The sequence below is a fragment of the Aedes albopictus genome, chromosome 2 (assembly GCF_035046485.1).
Source record: "Aedes albopictus strain Foshan chromosome 2, AalbF5, whole genome shotgun sequence".
Classification (NCBI taxonomy): Eukaryota; Metazoa; Arthropoda; class Insecta; order Diptera; family Culicidae; genus Aedes; species Aedes albopictus.
The window spans coordinates 68,081,565-68,109,148 of record NC_085137.1 but is presented as its reverse complement, the minus strand read 5'-3'; the positions used below and the strand labels follow the sequence as shown (position 1 = coordinate 68,109,148).

At 41.2% G+C, this 27,584-nt stretch overlaps 1 protein-coding gene across 2 annotated transcripts in view; it reads left to right on the top strand.

Annotated features, from left to right (window-relative positions):
• Positions 1-27,584, top strand: part of LOC109423925 (uncharacterized) — a 223,564-nt gene that overhangs the window by 60,585 nt on the left and 135,395 nt on the right. For both annotated transcript variants that reach the window (XM_062849813.1, XM_062849811.1), the window contains one exon: positions 14,003-14,079. In XM_062849813.1, the coding sequence (XP_062705797.1) occupies positions 14,003-14,079 (77 nt within the window). The remainder of the gene's footprint in view (positions 1-14,002; positions 14,080-27,584) is intronic.

The following is a 27,584-nucleotide window of genomic DNA, read 5'->3' as shown; positions in this document are numbered from 1 at the left end:
TACACTAGCAAAAGCTCTAAGAAAACATAGAAGCTCTCCCAAAATATGTACCTAGAATAAAATAATGAAAATCCCAGGAGGAATCGGATAAGACAAATTCGGTAGAAGGTTTGGTACATAGAAAAGTTTCTGGAGAAACCCTTTTCCAGGAAATTTCCAGTGGAACTCTTGAAAGAGTTTTACCATCAAATCTGTATGACGAAGCGTTATAAACGATTGAACTCTTTTTTCTTTTGCTGATAAAAAAATCCGTAAAATTTTTCATAGAGCTCTACCTACATGAGAAAGTTTGCAGACACTGAAAAAAGTACTGTAGATGAATTTGGATGAATTTAAGAAAATACTGTAAAGAACATTAGGGGAATCCTTAATCATGTTTTTTTTTTGAAATTGTGAAATTTCTAAAATATGTTCAGGTGAAGTCATCGATGTAGGAGTTCGTAGTGGAATTCTTGAAGTATTTGAAGTGGAAAGTATGTGATCGCAGGGATTCATACCGATATTTTTTGACGAATTTCTTCAAATATCTTCAGAAGTGAATTGAAAATGTCAAAAGAATATGTAGATGAGCACGACAAACTCTAACATCGCTGTGTGCGCAGCCAACTTTTATACTAAATTTCGGTAAAAAAAGACGTTTGTTAGCTGGATTTCATCTGATTATTCACCGACATACTCTGGGCTGGTGATATTGCACTGTTCACACAAAATCGAACTGCACAGTATGAAAGTGTGACGGTTGAGAAGTGTGACGATAATTGCAACCGGCCTGTCTGACAGCATTTTGACGTCGAGAAACGTCACAGATTTGCACGTGGTGTGTGATTCGCCTGATTCTTCCTCGCTTTTTTTTTTTTTGATTCTCATCCATCTGACAACTCTTCGACTCGATTTTCTCTCTTTTTTTCTCACCAAAGTTGTTACCGGGTGGCCAGTTATGCAGGTTTGTGCATTTATATTCATGGAAAAAGTTTGTGAAATGTGGAGTTTATGAAATTCATGGCGGCAACCGTGCCCAAGCACAAAAATAGTGCGATAGGCGAAGTGCATCAAAAATCCATCTTTGAAATCCATCTTTCCTTTTTTTAGTGGAGTGAACCTGGTGTGATGGTTAGAACACTTGACTATCACGCCGAGGACCTGGGATCGAATCCCACTCCCAACAAACTCGCAAAATGTGAGTACTTCCTTCGGAAGGGAAGTAAAGTGTGGGTCCCGAGATGAACTAGCCTAGGGCTAAAAATCTCGTTAATAAAGAAAAAAAAATAAAAAATAAAAAATCTTTGAAAGCAACCAGCAATATTAGGTGAGATTTTTTTCATAAGTTCTGAAAAATCTTTTTTATTGTTTTTTTCTTCAACTGTTGTAACAGTATTTAGCCCTAGGTTTGTTGATTTCGGGACTGTGGAGTCTCAAATCGAAAGACCCGAAGGTAGATCTTACATTTTGCAAGTCTTTTGAGAGTGGTATTTGATCCGAGGTCCTCGGTGCACTATAGTCCAGATCTATCTGGTAGAATTTATGGCCTAATAACCTAGAGAAGATTGTGTCATATTTTTTCCAATTTCAAGTTTGTGGATCCCAAGTAACAATTCAAAATCATTAATCAGCATGCCAGTTGATTAAATGTTCCACAAAGGCGCCGACAGTTGAACAAGAGTATGTTTTGAACAAAATGGCGAATAAATGTTTCATGCAGTGGAAACTGTACGTTTGTTAAATATATTTCTGCTGATTGAATAACTAATCGTACAGAAGTTTAAAGACAGTTGCTTAGGTGTTCACATCATCTGTCTAATAGTGCTCTAACAACGATAGAATGCTTCCGACGTATTGGATGCCGTTATTCCACATATGATCTACAATGGAACAAGTAGTTTATCTCAAGTTTAATAACTATTGCTTGATCATTTTATTCAACTACACTAATATAGTTCAACAACTAGATGTAATCAAGTTTCTTTAATACAAATGTTACGCTTTTATTCAAGCAATGTTGATTAGAAGTGGTACTGTATCACTCAACAATCGTTGTTCGCCCTGCTCCTGTTTGTAAACACGATTACTGATTAGGGGTCTAAGAAAAGCATCCCCGGCTACAAGCTTGAAGTCCACACAAACATCTTGCAGCAGCTCAAAATATCACACTTTTAAAAAACATTCTGACTCACCTTTTACACAACACGCTCCAACGACAGCAGCATCAGCAACAAAAACACCAGAAAATGCAACTGAAGTGGATCCTGGGCGGCTCCTCTATTTGACATTGACGAGTTAGATTACCCACTATGGTGGCACCGGTCAAACCGGGCTCAGCTTCCTTATGTTCATATTTTCAGCTGCTTGGAGATATACACAATCGTTACTCATTTTCCTCTCGACACAAAACAGGAGCGGTGAAAATAATCAGATAAGTTCACTTGTTTGGGCGTTTAAATAAAAGAAAAGTTCGAAGTGTCACCAATCTCACAACACAACACCGTGAATACTGACGGACTAGCAAAACAATCAACATGCATGCCTTATGATTAAACGTTGCGGTTACAATTATTCAAACATTGATCAGCTTCAATGTTTATGAAGCCAATTTGTTGAATAACATATTTAAGCAATGTTTAAGCAGCATATGTACGGTAATGTATTCGACTCAGGGATTGAATATTTATATACTACTTTAAATATGCCGATTCATATAATTCGGATTGAAGCAGAGCAGATGCAGACGAGTGTGAATCCAAAGGTCCAGAGTTCAAGTCTTTCAATTGATGGGATTTGTTTCATGAAAATGTAATAAAGTGGAGAGGTTGTGGCTATATGTTCAGAAGAGAGAGATATTCCAGATTTAATACAAATGCAGAAATGTAGAAAGTTAAATCATTTTTGCAATTTTATTGTTACAATGATATTTAAGAAACATTTAAGAAACGTTTTCGTAGCAATTGTAAAACCATATCTATTAATAGAAATTAATTTCGTGAGGTGTACCACGGCCCCAGCATGTTTTGATTATATTATGGTGGAATAAATGTCGAAAAAAGCTTGTTATTACGCAATATGCTGCTAATGCAGAATAATGGTTTCTAAAACCATTCTCAAACGATTAAACAAATAGCGTCATATAACATTGTTTATTAAACGTTGAAGAAAAGTTTATGATGGTTGTGTAAGTAGCTGATGGTTCTAACGTTGAACAAGTGTTTCACAACCGATGTACGGTCATTGGATAAACATTCTTTTCATCGTGCTTATAGAACGGTTGATGTTGAATAGATTCTCATTTTTGGGCGAACAAGAGCTGAAGCATAGTTTTATTTCAAAGCTATTCAAATATAATACGACTAGCAGCTTAATAAAGTTGCTTTGAGAAACATTTCTTAAAGCAAAAATTGTTTCTTGGGATGCCTTCATATTTATTGTGCGCATACATTTGTTAAGTATTCTTTTCATTTTCTACATGAGTTTTACTGGGTATTTTCTGATAAATTCAATCATCTATCAATTTTATGTATAGATTTTAGGTTTTCCAGAAGGTGCGCTATTTAACAAAGCTTGATTGGTAATCATCTGGATAATGTATCCATACACACTTAAAAAATATTACCGAACTCGGTTCATTTTTCTACCGACCAGCATCGGTTTATAATGAGGAACCGAAAAGATCGCTTTAAAATGTCGTTTTGCTCCTGATGATTTGAAAAGCAACCGATTTTCGGTATACTTTTATCTATTTGATTGTTAGTTGAACCGAAATCATCGGTGAAGCAGCTAAAAGTACGAGTTCGGTAGCAAATACCGAGAAAACTCGGTAAATCGAGGCAAAACAAAACACCAAACATTGTTCAAACGTCAAATGCGGTGAACTTCATGTCGGATGCGTCAACCGCACTTGGTTTGACTGCATCAACCAATCGGCCATATATTTGTTTCTGAAGTGAAGATCCTTGCATTCAGAACGTAAATGACAATCGCAGAGGAAATAGGTGAGAAAAGTTGTTATATTTACATGCTAAAATTACTATGAATGAAACCCAGGGCAAATAAAACAAACGAATCCCAGCAAATAAATAAACGAATCTCAGCGTTTGGTTTGACGGCTCTCGGTTATAATAAATTGAACCAAATGTTCGGTTTAATCTGATTTTTTGACCGAGTTTTTTCGGTAAAAAAAAACCGGTAAATTCAACCGAGTTCGGTTCAATTTTCTAAGTGTGCATTATTGGTGTGCTCTTATTATTGGGTTTCTCATTAATGATTAGACTCCTGTGATAATTTGAAAATCCATTGAATTATGATTTTCAAGCGAGATTTCACACTAATCAAACTTATTTCGTTTAACTGTTGTGCAGCCGACGACCCTGTCTTGAACTCGAACAAAGTTGTGAACGTCAGCCACTGCGTAGTCGTGTGCGAAATTTCACTGTGATAATAATGAATTTCGGCCGAGTCTAAATGGGTGCAAATGTCGCAATAAGTCATTGGAGCAATCTTATTAGGTTATTGGTGTTATTATTCAAATTTTCAATATAGGTCGCGAAAAACTTTTTAAAAATATAAATGGAACTGTAGCAAAAGAAGCTAAGGGATGAGAGTCTTTATGGAAATGCAATTCGCGCCACCGCAAACACGCAGTATCAATTTGCACAAAATTTATGTAACTGCGAAGTTCCGCGGAACTTTTTTGAAAATTTCGTTTCGTTTCGAAAAATACCGAGTGATTTCGGATTTCGTATCGATCTCACGAAACATTTTTGAATTTCGTTTCGTTTCGTACCGCATCGCCTCAGAAATATAACATTTCGTTTCGTTTCGTTTCGCCTTGAAAAAATCCCATACCGCATACCCTTAGTCGCACTCAGACTCACTGGCACCTAGACATCGCGAAACCATCCGCTGGACATCTCCCTCAGAAATGCTTCCGTCAATGTTGGATAGCACTAAAGCGAAGTTCTCATCTCCGTTCGTTGAATTGGAATACCCTTCCGAGCGCTCCGAAACTTCGATCGAATATGACGGTTCTCTGCCAGAGTTTGTTGTACTTTTTTCGCTATCAGGTCGTCTCGCCGGAGTCGAATGTCGCATTACAGAGGTCATAGCGCATTCAGTATTTGAAGCAAGCACAGACAATATCGAATCCACTTTTGTTTTCAAATCGTCGACATCTCGTTGAAGCGGGCATTTCGGCTCTGCATCATTCGAAGTAATCGGCTGTTTTGGCTTTTCATTTCTTTCCTGTCTCCATTGTAAGAACTCGGTCATGCATTCGTCACACAACCAAAAACTATTTCGTTTTGGCGGCGACACAGCAGCGAGATCGGCTTTGTCTAACCCAGCGCAAGCAGCATGGAATAAAGCAGCACACAATCCATTGCAATAGATGAACGGTTCATCTCTTGTTGCGACTGGAACGAGGCATTTCTTGCAAGCCATGGCGGCCAAATGTGATCACGAAAACGCAAATTTTGAACGTAAATAGCTTTAACTTGGATAATTTGGCAGTTCAATTATCTACAGTTACTCGAGATCCGTAATTTTCCAGTGCTTCACATAAATTTAAATGACTATTTTGGCGGTAAGCGAAAATATTCCGAGAGCAATACTTTATACACACCGACCAATCGAACAACACAACACATCAACCTATCACGATGAAAGCTGTTCCCAGCTCGCGTGTGTTGCCGCAGCTCTGGTAGATGGTATGATTACCTCTAAACGTTCGCACCATGGATCCTGTCCAACACACCTCCTGCAGCGCTACGATGCCGAACCCGCGGTCCTTCAGTAGATCGGCGAGTATGCGGGTGCTCCCAATGAAGTTGAGAGATCGGCAGTTCCACGTACCGAGTTTCCAATCGCAAGTCCTTTTTGTTCGCTGGGGTCGTTGCCGTTGGTCTCGGTTCGTATTATTCTGTTGCTGATTTTCCGTTACAATGGTTTTTTTTTACGGCTGGCTCGTAGGGCCTGACACCAACCCCCTACTTTCCGGAGGACCATAGTGCACAGTTGAGCTTAGAGACCTTCCCTGGCACTCGGACGTAGATCAGCCGCCCCTAACATGGGGATCAGACGCTGTTGTGAGCCGCTCCTCCTGGAGAACAGACGCTCAGGTTTGCCGAAGCAAACCCCCCCTTCCCTGTTAGCCTACGACCAAAGTTCCCACCGGGGTTGGTTACCCGATCTTCCCTAAGGTTGCTCATAGTTTCCGGCCGGTGCCACGAGGAGGTAGGGATAGGAGTTGCTGGGCAGAGGCTAGTGGATCATAATGGGATCTGAATTGCGCAGCATACCCAGCCTTTACCGTGTAGATAGTCCCAAGCACCATTAATTGGTTCTCTGTGCAACTTCGATTGTTCTGATCAATCATGGAGTAGCAACTACGATGTGTACGGTTATCTTTGCTTTTGCTTTGCTTTGCTTCATGTGAATCTGGTGGACTGACTGCTCGCTCCCACACAAACGCGAACCGAGACCAAAACGCGTTCCAGATCCAGACCAGGGTCCTGCTCTTCCCAACAGTTTCATTTACTCTTAACTCATTTAGGGTCTAGTTTCGGGCCTTCTTAACCTCATCATGTGTTGATGGTTCTACTGCTTGACCCCCATCAGCTATGTCACTCCTGTTCCTTGAGAAAATTTGAGATTTTTTTAAGCACTCTATGAAAAGTTACAGCTTGTTGAACTTTTTTGTGAGAGAAAAAAAAGTTGCCTATCCCAAACATTTTGGCCACCCCCTGTATGTTGGTACTGAGCAGAAGTTATTTCTCAAAGACATTTCTCCCAGAGTTTGTCTCTGGATGTTTCCATCGGTTTCTTTGAGAATCTTCCCAGAGGCTTTTCAGAGATTTCTACAGGAGTTCCTTCGTAAGCTAAGAAGGCTTTCCCGAGATTTTTCCGGAGATTTTATCAGAAATTATATGAAAGTTCCTCAAAAAAAACTTTGGGGATTTCTCGAAAGATATTTTCCAAACTTTCTTCCGGGACTTTTATCTGATGTTTTCCAGAGTTTCATTCTGTGTTTTTTTGTGAAATTTTTGCCAGAGCACCTTTCGGAATTTTTCCAAAAGAACCTCCACGGATTTCACCCCAAAAATTTTCGCGGGAAAAGTTGATCACTACTGGAGATTGTTTTTATTCCATATTTACTAACTTATTCAAACTTTTCAGCTCTGTTGCTCAATATCGCACTACGTGAGCGGGGGACATTTTGACTGAGCAGCTCAGTACTGTTGACACTGATTGCTAGGCTGCAGCTTCTCTTCTACTTCGTTGCCGGTAGAACGAAGAGTACGTCATGTTGTGGCTGTTGTTCCTTATCAGCCAATCCGAAGTTCATTTGTATTGCCGTGCCGCCATTGTCGTCATCAAATTATACAGTATCGTTACAGCATGTGTTCAGAGGAGGGTCAGTGTCAGTCAACCATGTTTAAAGCGAACGTGCGACCACGAAGCTGCGCACTACTACCGGAATTTTACTCAGGATTCACACAGAGTATTTCCCGGGATATCTCTTGCAGACTAGCTTGCTGCAGAAGTCATTTCTGATCATATAACTATTATATGTCTCAAAAACATTTCCGCTGGATTCCTCCCAGTTTTTCTCTTGACTTGTCCATCAGTTTCTTCTAGGATTTTTTAGAGCCCTTTCTGAGAATTTTATGGGACTTTCAAAGACTTTTGTCGGAGTTTATGCAATTTTTTTCTCTAAAGATTTCCTCAGAATTTCCCTAAAAAATAACTCCAAAACTATCTCCCAGGAGCTTTGCCACATATGTTCTCCAAAAGAGACATCTTTTGGAGCTCCATCTGCAACTTCTTTAAAAAGTTTTCCTGGATTTATTTCTGTGTTCCTTGGAGGATGCGATTGTGATATGCTTTTTTGTCTTTGTGTCAATATCTTCCGAAATAATTCAATAAAAATCATGTCAGAATTTCTCCAAAGATGGATTCTTCTAACGTTTTTCTCGAGATTACTACTCTCAAAACTCCTCACGGAATTTCTCCTAAAGTTATTACCGGTATAGCTTCTGCAGTTCCCATGGACTTCCTGCAAAATTTTCTCCCGAGATTGAACTTAGTAGTTTTCCATGGATGTTCTGGAGCTTTGCTCGTGATTTCACTAGGAATTTCTTCCCAGATTATTTCCAGAGGTTCGCTCGGATTTTTTGCACGAATTTAACCTAAAATTTATTCCGGTGATTCTTCTGGACATTCTTTCGGGGGTATTCTGGAGTTTCTTTCGAATTACCGGAGTTCATCTTGAGATTTTTCTTAGAGATTTCATGGGATTATCTACAGAGTTGCAGTGAAAATTTGAAACGAAGTCTCTCCGGTCAGGAGCTCCTTCTCGGATTTCTTCAATACTCAATCCTGAAATTTCTCCAGTATTTATTCCGAGACCAGTTCCGGTGGTCGCAGGCTGCCAGAGTAGGGGAGGTTTGCTTGTTCAAATTTGAACGTCTGGTCTCCAGGATGAGCGGCTCAGAACAGCGTCTGTTTCCCATGTAAGGGGCGGCTGGTTGGCGTCCGAGTATCAGGTAAGCTCACCTGTGCACCCTGATCCTCCGGAAAGATTGAAAGTTAGTGTCCGGCTCTGCGAGATAGCCGTAAACATAGAATTGCAACAGAAAAAAGCAACTGAATAATACGCATTTAGACCAACGGCAACGACTCCAGTGAACAAGGACTTGCGATTGAAAACTCCACACACGGTCAGGAAACCATACGTAGCACCAATTTCCAGCACAGCTTTCCTTATCGTTACCAACAGTCTGAATCGTAAATCGACCACGCTCTGATCGACGGGCGGCACTTCTCCGAAGTTATGACAACGGCCTATCGTGGCGCTAATATCGATTCTGACCGTCAACCTTGAGTGAATGAAACAACCAGATGTCGCCTCAGCAAATGCGCAGAATCTCGAAGTAGCCTTGCCAGATGAGAGCGAGCCCGATTTGTCCCCTCTAGAGGTTTGCTGGAGTACAGTAAAAGCAGCCATCAATGACGCAGCTGAGAGCACCATCCGAAAACGTGGTGGGTGGAGGTCTACAGAACGAATGGTTCGACGAGAAATGCAGAGCGATTTAGCATGATAAGTACGCAGCGCGGGCGGTTATGCTGCAGCATGGAACCCAGCAGAACATGGCACAGCACAAACAGAAGTGGAAACAACGAAACCGACTTTTCGGCAGAAGTTTTACCAGAAACTCAACGCATTCCGCAACGGTGTCTTGCTGCGAGCCGAAATAAGCAGGGATAAGAACCGGAGCCTCTCTTGACGGACGGATGGAAGATGATGAAAAGGTGGAAGCAGTACTTCGATGAGCACTTCAATGGCGTGGATAACGTAAGTACGGAAGACCACGGCATCGAATGAAACGAAAACGCCAGTGCAGCAGAGGACGGAAATGATCCAACTGCCGCGCTGAGGGAAGATAATGCTATACTTCAGCTCAAAACCAACAAGGTAGCGGATAAGGATCGTATCACAGTTTAACTCATCAAGATGGACCTGATAAAGTTTGCTACCTTTGTGCACCGCTTGATAGTCAGGATCTGAGAAACGGAACAGCACCAGAGAAGTGGGAGGAAGGGTAATCTACCCCATTCTCAGCAAAGTCTACCATTGAGAATTTCAGAGCGATTACCATTTTGAATGTTCCTAGCAAAGTGCTATCCCAGATCATCTTCCGTCATATGTAACCTGAAACAAATGGGTTTGTGGGAAGCTATCAAGCTGGCTTCATCGACGGCCGGTTGACAACGAACCATATCTTCACCCTACGGCAAATCCCAGTTCCCAACGCAACACCTCTTTATCGACTTCAAGACGGCAAGTCAAAGCAAAAATGGACGCTGTTCAAAACTACGGTTTTGAGTGAACTATCCAGTTTATTCGGATCTCGTCGGGGACTGTGCCAAGGTAACGGACTCTCATGCCTACTCTTAAACAACGCTCAGAAAGGCGTAATGCGACCAGCCAGACCTAACAGTGGAAGCCGTGCCTACTACGAGCTCCATAAGAATCAGCGGTTGAAAAAGACTCACCCTCCCCCGAATGTACCAAGAAAAACGGAACATGCTCGAGGAGGAGCTGCAAATCTTGGAGTTTTCGAGCGGCACATGCTAAGGACGATCCTCGGCGATATGCAGGAAACATCCAGAAGGTGACCATAAAGCCAGAAGGATACGGTGAGCACGGCATATTGCAAGAATGCCGTACCACTGCAAAGTTGGTGGGTATTTGCTACTGAACCGGTTGGCACAAGAAGGCGTGGAGTGCAGAGAGCACGATGGGCAGATCAGATGGAGCGAATGTGAGCATTTAGCATGAACGGGGATGGAGCCGCAAACCGAGTATTTTAACGTACTATTATTGATAGGGATAGTGCCCATTTACTGCAATAAGTCTGCTCACGTTTGTTTTTTTTTTCGCTGATGAATTGGCTGAAGAAAAATCCAGCTGAAGAACAAAGTGTTTCAAGATTACCGGCCTGATGGAAACCATAAATTCTACCCGAGATCCGATGGTGAGATAGATGGCGTTCGTTAGCATACGTGAGTTCTTGCTCCATTCCTGACGTGGAGAAATGGGAATTTGCGGCTCGACGACTCAAGGAAAGGACGTATTAACAAGCGAACCCACTTTGATGCATTTGTAGAAGAAGGAATGGTAAGACGCAATCCTCCAATTTGAGAGCGCGAGTGGTAAGTGATCGACCATCGGAACAGTAGGAAGAATGTATGGGAAGTGGGGGCAGGATGGGTCACTTAAGAAATCGATCCCTATAACATTCTGAATATAAATAGCATTTCTCTGTTTTCTATCACGACTTCCAGATACACTAGTCAGCTATGATATAAGGGTATAGAAAGGTCATACAGTTTGAAACCTGCTTCTTGACAAACAATTGTCAAAACATGACCCATCTTGCCCCACCTCATTTCTACGGGGGCAAGATGGGTCAGCTATCAGAAATTCGATTTTTTTTTCCAGCAAAAAATACTAGATCTTCTATTTTTTCTCTATACATCTAAGCTTCACATACGTACAGATTACATGAAAGAAGTGTTGAAACATATCGGTAGATTATTCTCAGAAATAGAATATTTTTATTCAGGTAGCCATAAAAAACTTTGAAAACTTATATTTTTTGTAGAAAAATATTAAAAATATGTTCACAAATTTTCAGCGCTCTAGTTGCTTCGATAATGTAGGTCACATAATAGCCTTTCTATGAAAAATAAAACATTTTCAAAAACTATGCAAACATACCGAAAAATTAGGGTGACCCATCTTGCCCCGTCTACACATTACACGTAGTTATATGGAATGTATAGCATAAGGAGTATAACGAAAAAATATTTTATTTTTTTTTCTGCGTAAGGAACGTAAAGAATTTTAAAAACAATATATCACTTTTTTGTGTATCCACGTCGTTCATCTGGGAAAATTATAGAAAGATTCAAAAAATAAATAGTACGGTTGAAAACGGTACTGACCCATCTTGCCCCCACATACCATACATGATGTGAGGACATGAATCCTGTTCAACGATGTAGGTGGGCATTACTCGGAGTTGCTGCATCCTGCCCTTACCCATTTCTCATCAAATGGGTAAGAGCAGGATGTAGCAGCCTTGAGCGGATTCAGCTTGCGTCGTTGAACAGGACTATGATTTCGCGCTCGTAAGGCGAATTTGCTGCTTCGTAGCACTAGTATTTTACAAATCCGCATGCCACAGAATCCATTGCAAAACCTGTGAACGAATATATTAAGGTACCCCGGGGCAAGTGAGAATTCGGGGCAAGTGAGACCTACAGCTATATTTTTTTTTATTTTTTAGTTTTAAGGCAAACATTCTTCAAAGAAAACATAGGTATCATACCAACGGATACTTTGAATTCAAAAATTGCTATTGTTCTCACCATAAAGAGACCATATATGTTATTGTTGATCATTTGTAATTTTCAATTCACTAAGTGAGATTAACGTACTCTACTACATTCGTCGTTTAAAAATCAAATAACAAATAAAGTAAAACTTTTTCGGTTTCAAGATAATCTTTGGAGTGCTTGAAAATTATTTTAAGCGAAAAAGCTGTAATTTATTTTCATTCATTACCTTTAGTTAACTGCTCTCACTTGCCCCAGTGCATTTCAGCATCTGGGGCAAGTGAGACCTATGAGAGTAAACAAACACAACTTCATAGTTTGATCTCGATTTCTTCAGCCTAAGTCGAAATCTACACAAAAGTGAAGTAAAAATCAGCGATTGTTTACTTAAATCGATGAATTACACTTAATTACTTCTATTCTGATGATGAAGCTATTGTTTAAAATGGTAAAGTCTTGGGTAGAACCGAAATCATCTATTTTTCATATTTTTTTAAATTCTCGTTTTTCGCTGCATAATGAGTTTTTCGGAATGTTAAGGAACCTGCCATAAAGTATGAAAAAAGTGGAAAACGACTTATTCGAAGTTCACGATTTAAAAATCTTTATTTAATGATCGTAAAATTATGTAAGGAAAAACATATGGAAATCTTCAAAAAAAATTTGGCAAGATTCATCAACTACGTAATATGAAAAGCAAGTTTGGAAATCTTTCGGCATTTAACCTTAGGGCACTATCTGTATAAATAAAATCAATTTTTTTTTGCACGAGCTGTTAGAGTTTAATCATTTTTTTTCTCAGTGATTATATGTGTTACGTTATTATATGTGTTACGTAATTTATGCACGATACCATAAAACTTTTCCAACATAAATCGCTAAACATAGTTATTCGCATAATATATCTATAATCTATGCTACGTTACATATATGCAGAAACTTTGTTAAGCCATTTGTACAAAAATTCCGAATAGGTCCCACTTGCCCCGTGATACAGTGTAAATTAAAATCTGCTCCACTTTTCATCATATGCATAATATATAGAATTTAAAATTTTTGAAACAGTTTCAATGTCAGTTAATAAGAAGAAATATACCAACAATGTCTTTTAGAATCATTAGAATTATAAAATTATTTATGTTTAGAATTTTTTGGCTTGACAAAACCAAACTAGCATTTTTTTAGGTCCCACTTGCCCCGGGGTACCTTAATTAGTGTATAGCAGCAGAAGTAAGTGATTATTGAACAACCAAATATTGATATAATTTGGTGATACATATCAATCTAATTATATCTCATTTCCTATGTTTTATTGTTTAGGTATTTTTTATAACATTGTACGATTTCCATTTTTATATTGATGGATTTACAGACATACACACGGAGGGGTAGCCTAAGGGAGTTAAATGAACTGATGACTGGATGGTGGGTACACTTTTATCATCATCATCATCATCATCATTTACTGCAATAAAACTGCTTGCAGTTCATTAGGAATTTATCAGAATATTGTTTTATGAATGGGAAATTCCTTACCTGAATCGCCCAAGAAACCGTTTTCTGCGATCGCAGCACGCAGCTGCGAAGAATTTACAATTTCAAATGGCAGTCTCTGTAAAAGGTTTCACCGAGGAATCGGTCATGAAATTTCTTGAGCGATTCATTTTGAACACGAAACTGGGCTTTAGTAAGAATTCGCAATGAGTCCTTTATCGAGGTGGAAAAGAATAACATTTGCTCCATTTGCTAGTTTAGAGGAGAACATTGTGGAGCGGACCTGGTGTGATGGTTAGAACACTTGACTATCACGCCGAGGACCTGGGATCGAATCCCACTCCCGACAAACTCGCAAAATGTGAGTTCTTCCTTCGGAAGGGAAGTAAAGCGTGGGTCCCGAGATGAACTAGCCTTGGGCTAAAAATCTCGTTAATACAGATAAAAAAAAAAAAAAAATAGAGGAGAACAAACTGCATAATCATCGTGAATGAAATTGTGATTTTTCCAATCCAATACAGACCATAGCATAAATATCAGACCAATACAATACATGCTGAAATAAATCGACCATCATTTAACCCAATTCCTCTTTCCTTTCTTCTCTCCATTCCCACAGGGTGCACTCTGGTGTACGTTCGGTGTCATCATATTTGGTGCTGTGGCCGTAATTTCATGTTGGATAAAAAGATGCAGGTAACTATAAAGCGGGGTTCCAATCTCCATCCTCATGTGTGCTGCTGATGATGCCTGCTCTACTAGTGCTACCTACTGCTAGCACAGTGTACTTACACCTACCCAACCTGCTAGATGTAATGTAGCCTGAGAGCAGCCATGAAACTTTTTCCCATTTTCCAGCACCGTTGTCGCATCATTGTGTATTGTCGTTCCGATGCGGCACGGATTACTTTCCACGCCTCTCCCTGCTCCTAAACCTGCTAACGTTCCCTGCTACTGCTACATCCTCCGTTGTCATTTGTTCCTCACACCGGTGTATTTGTTTTTCCACGGAATAATGTACTAACTATAAGCAGTGGCAGCAGCAGCATCGTTTGCGGATTTGTTCCTATTTTTAGCACCCAGTGAAGATATTTCTGTATCGGAAAGTGTACGTACGGATAAGTTCGGAAAATCTAACCCGACATAATTCCAGTAGTGTAGCGAAGCGGGTGTATGTGTGTATGCAATTGATAACCCCGACTAACTACCATGCCTACAAGCTTGCTGTGAAAATCTACGTGATGCGACAAGAGAAACGTGTGCTAGCTTAGAACCAAATAAACTTTGTGTATTAATTTGTAGAATGCTATGCTATAGCCTTGAAATTGAGAAGAATATGAGTCGCAAAGAATCAAAGTGAGTGTTGTTGAAAAGTTCTTATAAAATGTGTGAAATGGGTTTGGTGATCTGAATTTCCGCTTCTTACGTGCATCACATTAGAAACGTTGTCAGATAAAGACTAACAAACGGAAATATACGAGTTGACGACGGTACGTGTGAAAACAGAGGCTTGAAACACCAGAACAACAGATCGTATGGTATGCTACATTTAGAATGTGCTGATGCTGGCTTTTGCTGTTCCTAATGTTGACATCGCTCGTGTGAACTGAATGCTATCTTTCGCTTCCTTGCCTTGTTCCATTCTCAATACCTTCGTTCAAATCCACATAGGCGATAAATTCGACTATCGGTGATAGCATCGAAGCAATGGATTTGGTACGACCTGTGTGGATTTGAATACCTGAAGGATTTCGAATCAAATCCGTGTAGGAGAGTGTACTCTAAGATGTACTATTCCAAAGTGTATAGGAAAAAATCAGTAATCAGATAATTTGGAATAAAGATCAAAATATACACGCAAAACAAGAAAAGCTACCAAAAATTGAGATATGCCTTTTCTACCAATTTATGTATTAAAAACGTACAGAAAATGTGATAAATCATAATCCATTCGTTGTATTAGGATGCGCTACACGGTTCCATAGCTTCCATACCACTACACACAAACACCTCCATTCAAACCCGAGAAGTTGAACCGGGTTGCGTCTAAAAATAACTTTCGCTTCGCTGCTGAGCTTCGCGTCCTATTGTCTACATGGAATTTTCCACTTGCAAACAGCAACCTCCTGGATGCGGGCTTTTCAGTGCACAATGGGTCTAGAGTCGTATTTACGAAGACAAAAATGTTTCTGCCAATTTCTGTCATTTCTTCTTTTTTTTTTCATTATTGTGAAATGATTACGGTCAATCAAGTGTGGCTTATCCAAAAATCTGCTGATTAATTATTCTCTATACAATATCAGAATGTTTTACAAAGTTATAGCAAATTTACAAAAATAAAACATTCGATTGATTTGATTGATTTGCCTTTATTCAAGAGACTTTCAGCCCTCTGATAAAACATTCGAATCATTCGAAAAGTTTTCAATAAATTGCAACTTTTTTGCCTTTGGTCATATTTTAGTCGAGTCCAATGATACATGAAGACCAATACATTAGTCACAAACTTTCAAAATTTAATTTAATTCGATTCGCTTAGTCCTAAGGTACAGTAATTTGATAAACGGAAGTCAAAAACTAGATATAGATAGAAGGGCTCTAATTTCGTGTAAAGTTGAATAATCAATCAAGCCCAAATTTGCACCAATTAAATCAAACTCGTTGAGGAACAAGTAATCAAAATTTGAATAGTTTTGGTGGACTTTCTAAAAATGTTTTAGGCAATTTTTAAAACTGAGCATGCTTTTGTATATACCACTAGGCGGTGCTAGAGGTCAAGCAAATTTTAAATTTAATATATCTCAGAATTCTGGTCACTTACAAAGTTGGTGTCTTTGACAATGTTGTTTGGTAGGTCAAGGGCTTACAGTTAATGGTTCACTTGTTTCGAAATTTTGCCACAAGGAAGCGCAAGTTACACATTTGCAAAATTATGAAAATGAATGTTTTTTTTTGTAAAGCAATCAAAAAGCTGTAATTTAGTTTTCTTTGAACATATTTAAGTCAAGTCAAAGGTTTTTCAAAGAGCTATGTGGACAACAAATCCGTCGAGATGGCCACCCTGGTCGCATAACTTCAGCACTTGTCAATCTGACAGGTCTAGATATAAGCATATAGTTGAATGACAAATCAAAATGTCAAAACCTTTCCTATTAGATAATGTGCCACGCTACAAGAAACATTGAATTCGCCGATACAACTATATTTTCTCTTTGAATTATTGCCTAAATTATAGTGAGTTTGAGTATCTTTTCTCTATTATGTTGCTAAATATATATTTCACTTTCAGTGCCATACAGTTGTAAAAAACAGAGTTCTTTGGTCAGCTATTAAAACCAAAAAAAAAAAAAAAAAAAATCAGTTAGTTTTTCTTCTCCGCTGATCGAAAGAACAAACTTCAAAATTTTCAATGTCGGAACCACATACACCGGAGGTTGAGGTCGAACCAGCCTGTAACTACGCAGCATGCGAGCACCCGGACAAAGCAGGAGAATTCGTTCAGTGCGATAAATGTGGTTCGTGGTGGCACTTTACTTGCGCCGGTGTCACCGGATCCATCGCGGACAGAGCTTGGTCATGCTCGAAGTGCACCACAACATCAATTATCTCTCCGGGTGGTGAAGGCTCTGCAAGTGTTTTAGCTCGAAACTTAACCCTGCTCAGAGAACGGCACGAGCGCGAGAAGAAAAGGATGGAGCTAGAGTTGCAACGGAAGTTCCTCGACGAACAACAGCGCTTATTGGACATATCGGCGGCAGAAGATGTCGGAAGTACAGGTTCTAGGGTGTTAAACGACTGGTTAAACGGTCATGAAGGAGAAGAAGGCGCGGTAGGAGGTACAGCAAACCCGCCAGCAGCCTCTCAAATTCAGCCACCAGGGATTCCCAAAGAACCAGATGCAGTGCAGGTGATCAAGGATTTGCAGGCGCAGCTCGCCTACTATCAGCGCGCGTCTGTGATGCCACCACCGCCTCAAAACCAACTAAGCGAGTTAAATCGTCAGCTAGAACTCTGTAGGGCACAGCTAGAAAAACTCAACATTCCCGATTCGCGCCCAGTTGCAGGAAGGCCGAATGCTACATCTACGCCACCGTTCAACGACCCATGTGTTCCGTTTAATTCTGAACGGCCGTTACAGCTGCCACGGTTATTTTCGCAAGGAGCTGTTCCCAAGCATATTCCCCGACAAGCGGTAAGTAGGCCCGAACCAGTAGCGCTAGACAGCTCGGTGCCGCCTGCTTTCGCCGAACCGCGGCGCCCTCCGGTAGCGCATCCAGTCAATTCAAGCGGCATAGAAGGTTCCAACTATTCCGTTGGAAACCCACAGTATCGTAGGCTCGGGAACTACGTACCACCAAATGTAGGCCCAACTCAGCAGCAACTCGCGGCTCGTCAATCGCTCGGGCGCGACCTTCCGGTGTTTTCAGGAAACCCCGCTGACTGGCCGATATTTGTATCGAACTACAATTACACCACTGCCGCTTGCGGATTCACCGATGGGGAGAATATGCTTCGGTTGCAAAGGTGTCTCAAAGGCGCCGCGTTAGAGAGCGTCCGAAGTCGGTTGATATTGCCAGCAGCAACTCCTCAAGTCATCGAAACGCTCAGGATGCGTTATGGGCGACCAGAACTTTTGATTAACGCTCTACTCGAAAAGGTTCGATCAATCCCGGCGCCGAGGTCGGATAGACTGGACGGACTCATCGAGTTCGGCGTAGCGGTACAATCATTGTGTGACCATATAGAGGCTGCCAACGAACACGACCACTTGTCGAACCCGTCGCTCGTGCAGGAGCTAGTGTCGAAACTGCCTGCCGATCAAAAACTGATGTGGGCTGGATACAAACGTGGTGTTCCGATAGTGAACTTGAAGACATTCAGCGACTACATGATGGAGGTGGTTGAAGATGCATCCAGCGTGATTTCGTTCGAGCCAGAAGTTCGGAAACCAGCTAAGAAGGTCACGTCGAAGGGCTTCATAAATTCACACAATGCTGACGTCCCTGAGGAAGCTTCAGGACCCAAGGTCGCTAAACAAAGAGAATGTATGGTTTGCAGCAAATCGGGTCATTATGTGAAGGAATGTGGTATCTTCAAAGCGTATACTGTCGATGAACGATGGCGCAAGGTTCGAGCCTTAGGATTGTGCCAGAATTGCTTGTTCGGGCACGGAAGGCGCTCTTGCCGAATTGCAAGCCGGTGTAATGTCGATGGATGCCAGTTACGTCACCACTCTTTGCTACATTCGGCGCAGCGCCCGACCCAAGTCGTTGAAAACCATACCCACCAGCTGATGGGTTCGAAGGTGCTTTTCCGGATTATTCCGGTGACTTTGCACGGTCCGGCTGGAGCAATAGACACATTTGCCTTTTTGGATGAAGGATCGTCCCTCACTTTGATTGAAAGTGAACTGGCAAACCAACTCGGCGTACATGGACATTCGCGGTCATTGTGTCTTCGTTGGACTGGCAATACATCTAGAGTCGAACATAAATCCCAAGCAGTGACCGCCGTCATATCCGGAAGTAGCATGAAACAACGCTATACACTGCGGGACGCACAAACGGTGGAGTCCCTCAATCTCCCAACACAAAGTTTTCTGTTTGATGAGGCGTTGAGACAATTCGGGCATCTTAAAGGGCTCCCGATACAAAGCTACCATAACGCGAAGCCGAAGATTTTGATAGGCGTTGACAACCTGCGCCTTGCCGTGCCATTGAGGATTAAGGAGGGACCTGGCTCCGACCTCATCGCAACCAAAACGCGTCTAGGGTGGTGTGTGTATGGTCGTCAACAAGGGAAGACCAGGAGCGAGTATAGTCTACACATATGCGAATGTTCGTGTGATGATAAATTACAGGATTCGCTCAAAGAATTTTACGCCATAGAGGAGGTTGGCGTGAAACCTCCAGAAACGATAATGTCGAACGACGATCGTCGCGCTTGGGATTTAATGAAAACCATTACCAAGCGCGTTGGAAACCGCTACGAGACGGGCCTTCTTTGGATTAAGGATGACATCGAGTTCCCACAGAGCTACGGAATGGCAGTTAGAAGACTTCAATGTCTAGAGCGACGGATGGAGCGAAATCCCAAATTAAAGGAGAACCTACATCGACAGATCGCTGAATATCAGGAGAAGGCATATGCTCACAAGGTCACGCCAGGAGAACTCAGCAAAGTGGATGCAAAGAAGATATGGTTTCTTCCTATCGGCGCCGTAATCAACCCCAAAAAACCGGACAAGGTCCGAATCGTTCTGGATGCCGCGGCTAAAGTGAAGGGCATGTCGCTCAACAGCTTTCTTCTAAAGGGTCCTGATCAGTTAGTTTCACTTCTTGCTGTTTTCTTCAATTTCCGTCTCTTTGCTGTAGCGGTTACAGCAGATATTCGGGAAATGTTCCACCAGCTGCGAATACGCCAGGAGGACAAATATGCACAATGCTTTCTATGGCGAGTTGCGCCTAACGACGAACCGGAAACGTATGTAATGGACGTGGCTATATTCGGGGCCGCCTGCTCACCAGCATTGGCCCAGTATGCCAAGAACACGAACGCCATAGAACACGCTGATAGATTCCCAAGAGCTGCTCAAGGGATTCTCAAAAGTACGTACGTCGACGACTACTTGGACAGCTTTGGGAGCGTTGAAGAAGCGAAACGGATCGCCACGGAAGTACGGATGGTCAACGAACACGGAGGTTTTGATTTGCGCAACTGGAGATCCAATAGTAGAGCTGTCATGGAGCACATGGGGGAAACCGAAGTAACCCATGAACAGAAAATATGTCTGTCTGAAGATCGACGACCGAATGCCAGTCTGGAAACTGAACGGGTGCTGGGGATGTTATGGGACCCGTCGAAGGACCAACTGTTTTTCTGCACACGTATGAACGACGAAACGACGAGCTTGATCAACGAAGGTGCTAGGCCGACAAAGCGACAAATTTTGCGATGCGTAATGTCACTTTTCGACCCTCTCGGCCTGCTTTCTCCATTCGTAATACATGGAAAGGTCCTCGTACAAGACCTGTGGAGAGCCGGGTTAGAATGGGATGAGCCGGTAGGAGATGGAGCGTTTGTGCGTTGGCGTAAGTGGATCGATGCGATGGAATGGGTGGCAACTATACGAATTCCACGCTGTTACTTCGCCCTCGCAACCGAGTGCACCTATTGCAATGCACAGTTGCACGCGTTCGCAGATGCGAGCCCGTCCGCTTACTCGTGCGCCGTATATTTGAGAATTGTCGGGCAAGATGGTATTGTACAATGCACGTTGGTAGCCGCAAAAGCGAAGGTGGCACCGTTAAAGCCACTTTCCGTTCCGAGACTGGAGCTCCAAGCGTGCGTTCTTGCTGCTCGTCTAATAAAGTTCGTCGAAACAAATCATCCAATCGTTGTCGCTAAAAGATTTTTGTGGACTGATTCTCGAACGGCGTATTCTTGGATTAGAGCAGACCCCCGTAATTATCGTCCTTTCGTTGCTCATCGAGTAGGTGAAATTTTGGAAACGACGCAAAGTAACGAATGGCGATGGCTTCCATCAGAAGATAATCCGGCCGACGAAGCCACGAAATGGGGAAGCTGTCCCTACATCAACGCGGACAGTCAGTGGTTCAGCAGTTCCCGGATAATGTACCAGCCTGAAGAACAATGGCCAGACCCTGCGGTGCCCCACGTCGACATTGAGGATGAAATTCGTCCTTGTGTACTGCACCATGTCGAGGTTCATCACATCATAGAGTACGAACGATTTTCTAAATGGGAAAGGCTCCGAAATACAATGGTCTACGTTCTACGATTCAGGAATAACATCGACAAGCGGCGCTTGAGGACGGTCGGATCACCATCGCAGCAGGAGTTGAAAACCGCTGAAGAAGCGATTATAAGGATGGTACAGCTTGAAGCCTATCCCGATGAGGTGGCTATAATAGGGAAAAATAGTTCGCTGCCAAGGGAAAAGCAACAGCATTTACACAAATCCAGCTCGATACATAAGTTAGTGCCCTTTATGGACGAATGTGGCATCCTTCGGCAAAACAGCAGAATAGCCGCCGCTGAACAAGCCGCCTTCGGACTTCGCTTTCCTATGATCTTGCCGAAACAACACCTCGTCACCAAACTGATAGTTGAACATCACCACCGCCGCTTCAGGCATGCCTTTGCCGAGACAGTGGTAAACGAACTCCGCCAAACCTACGCTATACCCAAGTTACGATCCTTAGTGCGTCTCGTGTCACGGGCGTGCCTAATCTGTCAGCTGAAAAAATCTCGCCCCGCCGTCCCTCCTATGGCTCCTTTGCCACCAGCGAGACTAGCTGCTTTCGTACGCCCCTTTAGTTATGTGGGCGTAGACTATTTTGGCCCTCTGCTTGTAAAGCTTGGGAGGTCAAATGCCAAAAGATGGATTGCTTTATTCACATGCTTAACCGTGAGAGCAATCCACCTTGAAGTAGCTTTCAACTTATCGACGGACTCCTGCATCTCGTGTGTCCGACGCTTTGTGTGCCGTAGAGGTTCGCCGATCGAGTTCATTTCCGATAACGGCACGAATTTTCGCGGTGCGGACCGAATATTGCGTAATCAGATCAATAGTGGACTAACGGCTACCTTCACTAATTCATGTACCAAATGGAGCTTCAATCCACCAGGGGCGCCCCACATGGGCGGCGCCTGGGAAAGGCTGGTACGCTCAGTGAAATCGGGAATGGAAGGCGCTTACTCGGAGGGCAAACTAGACGACGAAGGGCTCCAGACTCTGATCCTTGAGATCGAAAGCATTGTCAACGGAAGACCGTTGACTTATCTACCGCTCGAATCAGCAGAATCGGAAGCCCTCACTCCTAATCATTTTTTGTTGGGCAGTTCCATGGGGACTAAGGTACCTTCGGTGGAAATACCAACTGCGCTACAAGTGCGGGGTTCCTACGATATGATTCAGCGCCAATTGAACCATTTTTGGGTGCGCTGGGTGAAAGAGTATCTGCCGGTGATCAGAAGGCAACCAAAGTGGTTTTTGGAAACCAAGCCTGTACGGAAGGGTGATCTAGTACTTATCGCCGACGAAGGATCAAGAAATGGCTGGATACGAGGAATGGTCCAAGAGGTTACGGAGGGCATCGATGGACGAATACGCCAAGCGACGGTGAAGACTTCGAGCGGAATCCTACGTAGGCCAGTATCGAAACTCGCCGTTTTGGATGTAATCAACGGAAGTGCAGTCTCGGAGGATGTCCAGATGCACTCGGGGGAGGATGTGGACAACAAATCCGTCGAGATGGCCACCCTGGTCGCATAACTTCAGCACTTGTCAATCTGACAGGTCTAGATATAAGCATATAGTTGAATGACAAATCAAAATGTCAAAACCTTTCCTATTAGATAATGTGCCACGCTACAAGAAACATTGAATTCGCCGATACAACTATATTTTCTCTTTGAATTATTGCCTAAATTATAGTGAGTTTGAGTATCTTTTCTCTATTATGTTGCTAAATATATATTTCACTTTCAGTGCCATACAGTTGTAAAAAACAGAGTTCTTTGGTCAGCTATTAAAACTAAAAATTATAGAAAACACTGAAAAGTAAGAGAACTGACCTAACCTATATTATACTTATTTAACTATTCTAATCTTATTCTAGTTTTGAAGCATCGCTGGATTAAAGTGCTATCAAAAATCAGTTAGTTTTTCTTCTCCGCTGATCGAAAGAACAAGCTATATATTAGTCATAAATGTGCAAAATTTCATTTCATTCGGTTCACTTAATCCAGAGATATAGCAGTTTAACGAAGAACACTCAAATATGAAACATTTTACTAGAGTCGCTCCAGCTTCATGTAAAACTATCCAATCGAGCTCAAATTTGTACCATTTATAGCTAATTAGTTGTGCAACTAGCAGATAAAATTTGAGAATATTCCCTACACATTATAGAAAGTTACAGGTTGCTGAATATATTCGAGATAATAAGTAAAAGATACATGCTTCTACTAATTTGCAACTAGCGCCGTCTACTGGCAGAATCCTGAACTAATCAGCTAATCAACTGAAACGCCTTAATAAACCAAACAACATTGCCGAAGAAACCAACTTTCTAAGTAATCAGAGTTCTGAGATATATGGAATATAATAATGAATTTATCGTCAGCGCTACCTAGTGGTGGAATTTTGAATCAAACGGCCCATCACCAGTAAAACCTTGGCTGGCCTAACAACTTTGCCAAGTATACCGAATATTTAAGTAATCATGGTGCTAAGATGTACGGTATGGAAATTTCGCCAGTGCTACGTCTTGCTGTCTGTGATATCTGTCATACCAGAGACAAACAGACGTAACACTGATGAAATGTTTATACCAAATATCTCATCATCCTGATCACTTAGAGAGTTGGTGTGTTCGGCAATATTATTTGGCTGGTCAAGAACTAACAAATGATGAGCCGTTTGATTCAAAATTCCACCACAAGGTAGCGCTAGTGAGCAAACAAATATTATATTCCATATATCTCAGGACTCAGATCACTTAGAAAGTTGATGTCTTCGGCGATGTTGTTAGGTTGGTTACGGCCGCTCAGTTGATTAGCTGATTGGTTCAAGGTTCTGTCAGTAGGCGGCGCTAGTTACGAATTAATTGAAGCATGCAACTTTTATTTATTATTTCAAATATATTCAGCAAGCTGTAACTTTTTCAATAATGCACCAAATAATCTCAAATTTTTCCTGCCAGTTGCACAACTAGTAAGCTATAAACGGTACAAATTTGGGCTCGATTTGATAACTTTACATAAAATTGGAGCAACTCTAATAAAGTAGTTCACATTTGAGTGTTCTTCGTTTAATTGCTATATCTCTGGATCAAGTGAACCGAATGAAATGCGACATTGCACAATTATGAATAATACATAGCTCTTTGAAAAACCTTTGACTTGATTTAGACACGTTCAAAGAAAACAAACTTACAGCTTGTTGATTACTTCACGAAAAAATATCAATCATTTGAATGATTTAGCAAATGTGTAACTAGCGCCGCCTAGTGGACCATCAACTGTAAGCCCTTGACTCACTTAACAACGTTGTCGAAGGCACCAACTTTCTAAGTGGTGAGAGTCCTGAGCAGGGTTGTTAACGTTAATCAACGATTAACGCCGTTTCGTTAATTCGTTAACGTTAATTGTAACGATCAACGAATTTTGCGTTGATTTTTCAGGCGCGTTGATCAACGTTAACGTTAACGCAGAGCGTTGATTTAACGTCAACGATCCCGTTACTTTTGCGTTAATTATGTGAATGAGTATCAGTGACAAATTTCCTTATAAAGGTTCTCTAATTCCTAAACTGCCGTCAGTCGAGCTTAAAAGGAAAAATCATGGGGAAATTGCAAGATTATCTTCATAATTTCTTTCATTCTAAATTGACGTGATAGGATTAGTCAAATAATGCATATATTTTGACCAAACCACATCTCCCGTGTTCCATCAGCTAACCCAAAATTATATGTGGCAACTCCTTAAGCGACTATTGGAACCTTGCCTAGTGCGCGAGGAGTTATTAGTCCACTAATATGGGCGCCTTTTGATGGGTAACGAGTCATTTTATGAAATTATAGCGCGCTTGATCATTTATAAAGCATGTAAGACATCCTATGGGTCAATTTGAATGAGCTTAAAAATAAAATCAAATCGGCCAAGAGTGACTTCAATAGTTGCGGTCTGATTCTGCGTAAAAGGTACATGCACATGTAAATCGTTCCGTAGAAAAAGCAGATTACACTCGCCATTAAAGTCACCCCTAGAATAAAAAAAAATCTTGCAAAAAGTTATTTCCACTGATTTTTCCTAACGGATAATAATGTAGAGGTTTTTCTATGGAAATTTTCGTTGAATGTACCTTGGAGGTTCAGCTGGAGATAACTTAAGCTTCAAATCTTGCATTTTGGTTTCGTTTGAAATCCTAAACCTTGAATACTTTTAAGCTTCTTTTGTCTTGAGCTCTGGAAAATCCGGAATGTCTTCTGTAATCCAGAAATTTTTAAAATTCAAAAAGGTCTTGATGAAATTTGTTGTTTTTTTTTTTTGACCTGGCCAAATTAATTTACTCACGGGTAGATTTGATAAAAAATGGCTTCGAATGACACTGGCGTTTAGCATATACATGCCTGCTGTGATTGACAGCAACCTACGACTACACGTGGCCACAGGTTACAATGCAATCATGCAATAATTGCCAGTGAAATCCCATCAGTTTTCAGAAACATTGGGAATCGAAAGACTCATTGCGAATCTTACTAAAGCTCGTGATCTCGGCATCTGGCTCAAATACTATTTTGCTCACCACAGAATTGAGAAACAAAATCTCACTCTCTCTTCCTTGCCCTTGTGGTAACTTCTCGACTAAGTTTGCTTCTCAGATTAGTGTTTTATGACCACTTCCACAATAATTCATTTAGAACATGGAAATAACTTCTTCATGACCATTTCCAATTCGTGTATCGTGGAAAATACTTTACTATGCCAAAAGAGCCAAGAAAAGTACAATTACGGAAAGTTTCTGGACCGACGGGGAATCGTATCTGCTGAACACCCGCTCGTTTACCGCATCGGCTATGCGGGCCCCTGAACAATAGATACAGCAGCATTGGTAATTAACGATTAATTTAACGGCTTCCGTTGACGTTGATTCAACGCAACCCGTTAACGTTAACGTTGATTGCCAAGAAAATCAACGCACCGGCGTTGACGTTGATTTGGATTAAAATTAACGTTAACGGCGTTAATCGTTGATTAACGTTAACAACCCTGGTCCTGAGATATATGAAATTTAAAATTTGCCGTTTATTGGTGGAATTTCTAATTAAACGATTCATCACCATCCATCATGGCATCGCAAATAAAATTATTACAAAGCAGATTTTTGAATCAGTTTAACCAGACGAACCACCCTAACATAACAAAAATAGGGAATATTGTCAACAATTTAAAATAAACTTTCTAAAACACAATATGTGTCTTAAAACTTAAAGCTGAAGCTTAAACAGTTTTGTCTTCGCAAATACGGCTCTGGACCCATTGTGCAGTGTGGCGGCTGTATCACTTCCATCACCAAGCCACGTTTGTGTTGATGATGATGGCTTTCAGCCTCTTGTCTATTCATGTGCAGTTATAGCCGTGCTGGTTAGAGCGCAGGATACCGTGTATCACCATGATAGTGCCTCGGTTCGATTCCCGCCGCCGCCCGTATTTCTTTTTAAACATGTATTGGTGTTTGATGCCGCCGCTGCTGCCATGATCAGTCTAAAAATAGAACAAATAATGAGAAACCAGTGCGACAGAGCACACGCACACATGCGAAATTTTCCTTTTCCAAGTTCTAGGAAGCCAATACAATTTTTGGTATACTGCCACCTACCAATTTTTGTATTTGCAAGGCCCTAATACAATATTTGTATATGTTTCATACCCAATTGTATTAGAATCTGCCAATCTCAGGTTGCGTGTAATATTGATTTGATTGGTATAAGTGATGCAAGTATTAAAAATCTTTAAAATATCTTTAATTTACTCCTGCAACAATCATTATATCATATATAGCTCTTATTAGATGTAACCAAAAGTGCCATTTCTTAATTTGATCTTAAAATATCAAATTTTGCTTTTAATCAATAGGGGTACTCACTAAACAGATTAAATTGCTACGTAAGCCATGATTTTCTGCTTATTTTAGATGTTTCGTGATTTTGCGAATGAAATAATCAAAGATTGCTTCGGTGATCGCGACGTTTAATCAGTTTAATCAGTTTACGCTGTTAAGTGAATCCCCCTAATTTTTTTTTATAATTATTTTTACATTTAAACATTCAGGTTTAAGCTGTAAACTCTCCCTTTAACATTAACAAGAGCATACCATAAACAGTATTTTCCTTACAAATTTATATAGTATTTACTACAATTTTTAATCGTTTTCTTCTTTGAGGAATATATAAAGGATTTCCTGAAGAAAACTCTAGAAGATTCGTGACAAACATCTGAAAGAATTTCTGAAGGAATTCAAGCGACAGTTTCTACAGAAATTTATTAAAAAATATCTCTGGATGAATCTAGGAGATATCCCAGCAGAAACTCCTCCAATGACTTTTGGTAAAATATCAACAGGAAATTAGGGACGGACATTTAGGGAATCCTTATATGAACCCCAAAAATAA